The sequence below is a fragment of the Oryctolagus cuniculus genome (genome assembly GCF_964237555.1).
Source record: "Oryctolagus cuniculus chromosome 16 unlocalized genomic scaffold, mOryCun1.1 SUPER_16_unloc_1, whole genome shotgun sequence".
In the NCBI taxonomy this organism is placed as follows: domain Eukaryota; kingdom Metazoa; phylum Chordata; class Mammalia; order Lagomorpha; family Leporidae; genus Oryctolagus; species Oryctolagus cuniculus.
Window position 1 is genome coordinate 4702501 of NW_027208201.1, and position 9588 is coordinate 4712088.

The 9588-nt window shown below is 42.1% G+C and overlaps 1 protein-coding gene across 12 annotated transcripts in view; it reads left to right on the forward strand.

Moving 5' to 3' along the window:
• LOC100355985 (vomeronasal type-2 receptor 116) overlaps nt 1-9338 on the forward strand; it is a 75950-nt gene extending 66612 nt beyond the window's left edge. For all 12 annotated transcript variants that reach the window (XM_070067554.1, XM_070067556.1, XM_070067557.1 and 9 more), the window contains 3 exons: nt 245-472; nt 2515-2638; nt 6182-9338. In XM_070067554.1, the coding sequence (XP_069923655.1) occupies nt 245-472; nt 2515-2638; nt 6182-7095 (1266 nt within the window). In that variant the 3' untranslated portion in view covers nt 7096-9338. The remainder of the gene's footprint in view (nt 1-244; nt 473-2514; nt 2639-6181) is intronic.
• Nucleotides 9339-9588: the final 250 nt, after the last annotated feature.

Genomic DNA, 9588 nt, shown 5'->3' on the forward strand with positions numbered 1-9588 from the left:
TGCAGCAGAGCCTTGCAATAGTTCCCCTCTGAACCCCACAAACTACAATTTTTCTGACTGGATACAACCATTATACTTTTTTTTGAGGGGGGGGGATCAAATGTTCTCTTTACTAGAAGTTGTTGACCATCCAAAGAATTAAGCCTGGAAAATAGAGAAAAGGATAGAAAAGGCTTGTTCAGTGCATATACATCTCCCTCTAATTTGAAAGGTCTCCCTGTTTCCACTTATTCCTGTTCTCCAGCTTCATCCAATCCTGAGGAAAATCCAGTTTACAAACCGTGCTGGAGATGATGTGTCTTTCCATGAAACAAGACACCATGTGGTACATTATGATATTCAGAACATTGTAAATTTTCCTGCTGGATTTCGGTTGCTGGTTAAAATTGGAGAGTTTTCCTCTAAGAGTCCACATGACCAAGATTTGCTGATCAATGAAGACATTATAGAATGGCCTGTTGGATTCAAAAAGGTGCAGTTTTCTTTTTATATTGGATAACTACAGAGAGATCTGAGTAGAGCCTTGGGAGATTAAGTGTGAAGTGACCATGTGATTCCCATTTCCCATCTTGGCACTTAACTGATGGTGTTCCTTACACATATCCTGAGCTAACACCTATCAGAAGAGCATGAGTGCATAGCCTTACCTTTTCAGTTTTGTCATAATTATTGGTGTAGCAGTTGAGTTAAAACTAGACAAAGTTAATGAATAGAAACAGAGACCCAAGTATAGATATACACATCTTTAATATATCTCTGTATATATTCTCAACTCTTTAATCTCATAAGTCACAGTCTTTATTTGAATGGCAGAGTTAGAGAGAGGAGAGGGGTCGGGAGAGAGAGAGAGAGAGAGATCTCTTCTGTCTGCTGGTTTATTCCCCAAATGGAAACAGGCAGGACTGTACAGGTCCAAAGTCAGGAGCCAGGAGTTGCTTCTGGGTCACTCATGTGGGTGCATGGGACCAAGCACTTGGTCCATCCTCTGCTGCTTTTCCAGGCATGTTAGCAAGGAGCTGGATTGGAAGTGGAGCAGCTGGGAATAGAAATGGTGCCCACATGGGATGCTGGTGCAGCAGGAGGTGATTTAATCTGCTACACCACAACACTGGCCCCCCTTGTTATATTTTCATGCATGAAAGGACAAATACATAATGGGTTGACTTATTCATCTTCTTGCAAATACTATACCCATATTCCTTTGTCATTTTGCATATATTTTAGTTTCTTTTTTCTTTTACAGGCAGAGTGGACAGTGAGAGAGAGAGACGGAGAGAAAGGTCTTCCTTTTGCCATTGGTTCACCCTCCAATGGCTGCTGCGGCCGGTATGCTGCGGCCGGCGCACTGTGTTGATCTGAAACCAGGAGCCAGGTGCTTCTCCTGGTCTCCCATGGGGTGCAGGGCCCAAGCACTTGGGCCATCCTCCACTGCACTTCCTGGCCATAGCTGAGAGCTGGCCTGGAAGAGGGGCAACTGGGACAGAATCCGGTGCCCCGACTGGGACTAGAACCTGGTATACTGGTGCCGCTATGCAGAGGATTAGCCTATTGAGCCGCGGCACCGGCTTATTTTAGTTTCTAATGTCTGTTCCTATTAGCTTTTTTTCTTTTTTTTATTTTTTACTTATTTATTTGAAAGGCAGAGTTACAGAGAGGTAGAGGCAGAGGCAGAGGCAGAGATAGAGATAGAGAGAGGTCTTCCAAATGCTGGCCCACTCCCCAAATGGCCACAATTGCCAGAGCTGAGGTGATCCAGAGCCAGAAGCCAGGAGCTTCCTCTGGGTCTCCCACATGGGTTAAGGGGTCCAAGGATTTGAGGCCCAAGGACTTCTCAGGCCATAGGAAACAGCTGGATTGGAAGTGGAGCATCCTATTAGCTTCTTAAAATACTGTACATTATTTATGTCACCTTTCACAACTTGAATCTCCCAGAAAATTATGCAGATCTTTTACCTAACAGTTGTGCAGGCCCCCTCATATGGGCTGGTTTTGAATAGAATCAGTGCTTTACCTAAACAGAGAAATCTAGAAGTGGATTAAACCCAATCCATATTCAAATGCGTTGTATCACTTTTCTGTTGGCATTTAATTTTTTGAGTAGTTATTTTGAAGTGTGCCCATTGTCATGCATTTTAGTTCTTTCATCTGGAATGTAAAATCTTTTGCACAATCAAGGATGAGAGAATGATAAAAGAAGTTCAGACATGTTCGGAGAAACTTTACTACCCAGGAGAATGCATTTTAAAGATTTTAGATAAAGTGACTTGATAGGCACGACAAATGCCCAAGGGATCTAACTGATAATACATGAAATAAAACTGAGCAGGTATTTTTGTAATACTTGATAAAGAATTGATGAGGCAGGAATGATGATCATAGAAACCTGCATTAAATGTCATAGTCATGGCCTTCAGTTGAAGGTCAGTGTTATGCTGTAAGGAGGGAAGTATTGACATCCATTATAATGGCTGATAATGTGGCAAACCATGATCAGTGCTTTTCTTTTTCCTTCAGACTCCTCAATCTGTGTGTAGCCAGAGCTGTGGTCCAGGATTTCGGAAAATGTCACAGGAAGGAAGACCTGTCTGTTGCTATACTTGTGTTTTTTGTCCAGAGAGAGATGTTTCCAATCAGACAGGTAGAAAATACAGAATTTCAGATTGACAGCTTTCCTGTCCTAATTATTTCTCAATAAAAAAGAAACCAAAGAGATTTGCAGTGACTTCATACTGCACCGTTGTTCTCAATGCCAGGTTATACTCATTCATTCAGTGTATCCATGCATGATTATTACTGCTACTTTATGTATAAGCTATTGTCTAGTGATATTCCTTCTAAAATATTTCTGAAAGCACTAGATAAGACAGTATTCTTCTCTGATTTGCAAGTGAAACACATTATATTCTAAGACATATAAGATGTGTAATCACCTAAGCTTCCTGTTGGTGCCTAGTAGTCTTGAAACCAATACATTTTTATATACACATGATAAGCACAAAGCTATTGCACATATTTCATTATATAATTATTGCATTCCTTTTAATACTGTATCTTTAATATTATATGTGATACTAAGGATGTCTAATTAAAACCACAACACTTTCTCTCAGGTCTATGGAATTTATTAAGATAAATATTCTAAGTGAAATATGAATAACACATCCTAATTAAGTATACAATTTAGTATCCCTATAAAAACTTTTGAACGAGACAAGAAATTACCTATCAAAATTATGAATCAAAATGCATGTACTGAGAAACAAAAAATATACTAGGTCTCAATGAGAACTACTTCCATTGTTCAAAATATCCAAAAATAGACCTTGGAGTCATTTGATTCCCTCCAAAAGGACTTTTTTTTTTTTTTAAATTTTTTTTTTTTGACAGGCAGAGTGGACAGTGAGAGAGAGAGACAGAGAGAAAGGTCTTCCTTTGCCGTTGGTTCACCCTCCAATGGCCGCTGCGGCTGGCGCGCTGCGGCCAGCGCACCGCGCTGATCCGATGGCAGGAGCCAGGAGCCAGGTGCTTTTCCTGGTCTCCCATGGGGTGCAGGGTCCAAGCACCTGGGCCACCCTCCACTGCACTCCCTGGCCACAGCAGAGGGCTGGCCTGGAAGAGGGGCAACTGGGACAGAATCCAGCGCCCCGACCGGGACTAGAACCCGGTGTGCCGGCGCCGCTAGGTGGAGGATTAGCCTAGTGAGCCGCGGCGCCGGCCTGGACTTTTTTTTTTTGACAGGCAGAGTGGATAGTGAGAGAGAGAGAAAGGTCTTCGTTTGCCGTTGGTTCACCCTCCAGTGGCCGCCATGGCCGGCGCGCTGCGGCCGGTGCACCGCACCTATCCAAAGGCAGGAGCCAGGTACTTATCCTGGTCTCCATGGGGTGCAGGGCCCAAGCACTTGGGCCATCCTCCACTGCACTTCCTGGCCACACAGAGAGCTGGCCTGGAAGAGGGGCAACCGGGATAGAATCCAGTGCCCTGACCGGGACTAGAACCTGGTGTGCCAGCGCCACAAGGCGGAGGATTAGCCTAGTGAACCACGGCGCCGGCCCCAAAGGGACTTCTTAATTCAATTATGTTATCAGTAGCAGCCATTTGGTTTCAATCTTTCCCAAGAGGAAATTTATATTATTAGTCATTAGAAAGTTAAAGAATGACTAAACTTATCCATAATGTGTTTGGGAATGCCCACTAATGTATAAAAAAGTATGAAAAGCGAATGAACATATACTTGAAGCCCATTGTGCAGCAGCATTTGCTTGTGTGCCCTCAGAATGTCTCTGAGATCACACTTGGTGAATATATAAAGAATGAGTGTCTCAAGATAAAAATTGCCAGGAAGAATTATTTTAAAATGTTTCTTAATATTTTATGGTTGAATAAGTACCACTTGCAAAAATTTTATAATACCTTTATGATAAAGGTAGCCAAATCAATACCACTTTCTGTATTTAGCTGAAGTATCATTGAAGCAGAGAAATACCCATTCATTGACCTCTATTTAGGACTTCTTTCTTGAATAATGGCATAAAAGAGTTGTTTCGTGAGGGACAATGTGGTGTGCAGAGCTCAAAGTATTCCCCTCCTTCCATGAGGCAGAAGGGTAACAAGCCATTATTTCAGGTGAAATTGGAAAGTTTCAAAAACCTAATTTCTCCTTGAAAATTTTGTTGAAAATATCAATTATACCCAAATGACTTATATTAAAGTCAAACACCTCCATAAAATCCAAATGTTTTTGATTTGATAAAATGAATTTCAACTTTTGCATTGAATAACTGACAAAAAGTGTCCCAGAGATATGAAAATGTAAAACAAGGAAAGACTTTTTTTTTTTTACCAGATATCAAATAGTATACAATGAAGAATTGCTAAGAATTAGAGTATTGATTGTTGTAAGGATTTCATAGGCATTTTGCATTTTTATTTCTCTGCAAGAGAAGGAAAGCTCTAAAGTTGATTATCCGAGGCAAATGTTCTCAGCCATGATTATGCAGGATTTAACATGAGAAAGACTGGTGACAGTAGAGAGAGGAGTTGGGAAGAATGCATGTGGTCATCACTGTGCCATAGGATGAGCCACCTTAACCACCCATTTGCTAAAGATGCCGTTTGAATGAGTTTGTTCCCATTTGTAGATGAGAATTCTCCCTGGGTCAGGAATGTAGAAACTTCCTCTGGTGTGGCCTCATATATTTTTTTAAAGAAAACTTTTATTTAATAAATATAAATTTTTAAAGTACAACTTCTGGATTATAGCTGTTTTTCCCCCCATAACTACCATCCCATGCACAAACCATTCCATCTCTACTCCCTCTCCCATCCCATTCTTCATTGATTCATTTTTAATTATCTTTATATGTAGAAGTTCAATTTAGTACAAACTAAAGATTTCAACAGATTGCACCCACAAAGACACACAAATTATAAAGTACTGCTTGAAGACTAATTTTACTGTTAATTATCATAGTACAACACATTAAGGACAGATATCCTACATGGGGAGTAAGTGCACAGTGACTCCTGTTGTTGATATTTAATTGACACTCTTATTTATAATGTCAGTGATCAACCGAGGCTCTTGTCATGAGCAGCCAAGGCTATGGAAGCCTCTTGAGTTCACAAACTCTGACCTTATTTAGACAACGCCATACTCAAAGTGAAAGTTCCTCACTTCAGAGAAAGGTACCTCCTTCTTTGATGGCCCGTTCTTTCTGCTGGGATCTCACTCACAGAGATCTTTGCTTTAGGTCATTTTTTTTGCCACAGTGTCTTGGCTTTCCATGCCTGAGAAACTCTCATGGGCTTTTCATTCAGATCCAAATACCTTAAGGGCTGTTTCTGAGGCCAGAGTGCTATTTATGGCATTTGCCATTCTATGAGTCTGATGTGTATCCTACTTCCCATGTTGGATAATTTTCTCCTGTTTAATTCTATCAATTATTATTAGCAGGAGATGGTCTTATTTGTGTGTTCCCTTTGATTTTCATCTTATCTTTATGATCAATTATGAAATTAAACTGATCATTTTAACCGATAAGGTGGCATTGGTATCTGGGTGTGGCCTCATATTACATCAGAGTATTTTATACTCAAAATGGCATTGCAAAGTGACCATTTTTCCCAACAGGGAAAACTTCAGAATTTCAGTAATGGAAACTCAGCCTTTCTTCTTCCTCAGATGCAGAACAGTGTATCCAGTGTGCAGAGCATGAGTATCCAAACATGGAGAGAAGTCGCTGCCTCCCCAAGCTAATGACTTTCTTAGCCTTTGAGGATACCCTGGGGATGGCCCTAGCCTGCATGGCTCTGTGCTTCTCTGTCCTCACAGCTGTGGTCCTTTGGGTCTTTGTGAAGCACCGAGACACTCCCATCGTCAAGGCCAATAACCGATCTCTCAGCTACATCCTGCTCATCGCCCTCCTCCTGTGCTTCCTGTGCTCCTTACTCTTCATTGGCCGTCCCAATACAGCCACCTGCCTTCTCCGGCAAATAGCATTTGGCCTTGTGTTCACAGTGGCTATTTCTGCTGTGCTGGCCAAGACCATCACTGTGATTCTGGCTTTCAAGGTTATGAAACCTGGAAGAACTATCAGGCGATTGCTGGTATCAGGAGCTTCTAACTTCATCATTCCCATCTGTTCCTTGATCCAACTCACTTTCTATGGCATCTGGTTGGGCATCTCTCCTCCTTTTCTTGAGTTAGATGCATATTCTGAGCATGGCCACATCATCCTGGTGTGCAACAAGGGCTCAGTCACTGCCTTCTACTGTGTCCTGGGCTACCTGGGCTCCTTGGCCCTGTTCAGCTTCACTGTGGCTTTCCTAGCCAGGAACCTGCCTGACACATTCAATGAAGCCAAGTTCCTGACGTTCAGCATGCTGGTGTTCTGCAGTGTCTGGGTGACCTTCCTGCCTGTCTACCACAGCACCAAGGGGAAGGTCATGGTGGCTGTGGAGGTCTTCTCCATCTTGGCCTCCAGTGCAGGGCTCCTGGGCTGCATCTTTGCCCCCAAGTGCTACATTATTCTTATAAGGCCTGAAAAGAATTCTCTGAAAGGCTTAAAGAAAAGAGCAAGTTCTAAGGGATTCTAATATTTTTCTGCTTTTTTTGTTGTCACATTTTCAGAGTTTGGTGCCAAAAACCAAACTGATATAACATTCCATATATATAAAATAACTAAAATCAACTTTTCCTTTGAAAATGACTTCTAGGTAGGACACTTAGCCTAGCAGATTACATGGGATCAGTTTCTGGCTCTGACACCTGGCCTGTACTTTTGACTCTTGGGGACCCTGGAAGGAAGTGGTGATGGATTATGGAACTTGGTTCTGGCCACCCATATGAGAATCCTGGTTTTACTCCCTGTTTTTGGCTCTCGCCACAGCCTAGGCATAGGCATTTGGGGTGTAGAAGCATGAGGTATAGAATGAGAGGTCTCTGTGGCTAAGTAGTCACTAATGTTCTCGCAGCCAATATCATACTGAATGGAGAGAAGCTGAAAGCATTTCCCCTCAGATCTTGAACAAGATAGGCATGTCTACTCTCACCATTCTTATTCAGTACACAACTTGAAGTGTTGGCAGGAGCAATTAGGGAGGAGAAAGAAATAAAGGGCATCAATATTGGAAAGGAGGGGGTGAGCGCTGTGGCGTAACAGGTAAAGCCACCCCCTGCAGTGCTGGCATTCCCATATGGCTCTAGTTCAAGATCTGGCTGCTCCTTTTCTATCCAGCTCTCTGCTATGGCCTGGGAAAGCAGTGAAAGATGGTCTAAGTCGTTGGGCCCCTGCACCCAATGTGGGAGATGTGGAAGAAGCTCCTGGCTCCTGGCTTGATTGGTGCAGCTCTGTTCATTGAGGCCGTTTGGGGAGTGAACCAGCAGGTGGAAGATCTTTCTCTCTCTGACTCTCCTTCTCTTTTTGTGTAACTCTGACTTTAAAATAAATAAATAAATCTTGGGGCTGGTGCTGTGGCACAGCAGGTTAACATCCTGGCCTGAAGCGCCAGCATCCCATGTGGGCACCGGTTCAAATCCAAGCTGTTCCACTTCCTATCCAGCTCTCTGTTATCGCCTGGGAAAGCAGTAGAAGTCCTTGGGTCCCTGCACCCATGTGGGAGACCCAGAAGAAGATCCTGGCTCCTGGCTTTGTATAGGCACAACTTTGGCCATTGTGGCCAACTGGGGAGTGAACCATTGAGTGGAAGACCCCCCCCCCCGCCTTTCCTCTCTCTCTGTAAGTCTTGACTTTCAAGTAAATTAAATACATCTTTAAAATAAATAAATAAATAAATAAATAAATATTTTAAAAACTTGGAAAGGAGGAGGTCAAACCATCTGTTTGCAGATGACACAACACTGTACATGGAAAATCCTAAATGCTCCACCAGAAAGCTGTAGAACTGATAAACCAATTCAGTAAAGTTGCAGGTTACAAATAAACACCAAAAAGCCCACTGGCTTTTTAATACACTAATGATGAAATCATCAATATAGATACCAAGAAAGAAATCTCATTCATAATATCCACAAAACAATCAAATACTTCAGAATAAATTTAACCAAAGAAATGCAAGATCTCTACAATGAAAGTTATGAAACATTGATGAAATAAATCATCAAGGACACAAAAATGAGGAAAGATATTCTTTGTTTATGAAATCAGTATCCTTATAATATCTGTACTAACTAAATAAATCTACAGATTCAATACAATATCTGCAAAAATACTAAGGGCATTCTTCACAGAGATAGAAAGGGCAATCTTGGCCAGTGCCACGGGTCACTTGGCTAATTCTCCACCTGCAGCGCCAGCATCCCGGTTTCCAGTCCTGGTTGGGGTGCTGGATTCTGTCCCGTTGCTTCTCTTCCAGTCCAGCTCTCTGCTGTGGCCCGGGAGTGTGGTGGAGGATGGCCCAAGTGCTTGGGCCCTGCACCCACATGGGAGACCTGGGGAAGGCACCTGGCTCCTGGCTTTGAATTGGCGCAGTGCACCAGCCGCAGTGTACCGGCCACAGTGGCCATTTAGGGGGTGAACCAATGGACCTTTCTCCCTTTCTCTCTCTCTCTCTCACTGTTTAACTCTGCCTGTCAAAAAAAAAAAAAAAAAAAAGGGCAATCTCAATTCATACGGAATCACAAAAGATCCAGAATAGCCAAAATGATCTTGATAAAGAAAAAATCAAGTTGGAGGCATCACAATACCTGACTTGAAAGCATATTACAAAGATATAGTTATTGAAACATCATGGTACTAGCATAAAAACTGACACACAGATAAATAGAGCAAAATAGAGGGCCTAAAAATTAATCAATGAATATACAACAAACTGATTTTTGACAGAAGTTGGTGTATATATGCAGAAGAATGAACCAGGTCCTTACCTCTCACCATATGCAAAAATCAACTCAAGATGTATCAAAGACCCAAGTTGAAGACCTGAGAGTATACAGTTGCTGGAAGAAAATTGGGGTAAGCATCTTGAGACATTGGGTTAGGTGATGACTTTTTGGATAAAAACCCCTAAATCATAGGCAACAAAAGAAGAACTAGAGAAATGGGTTTGCTATAAACTCAGAAGCTTCAT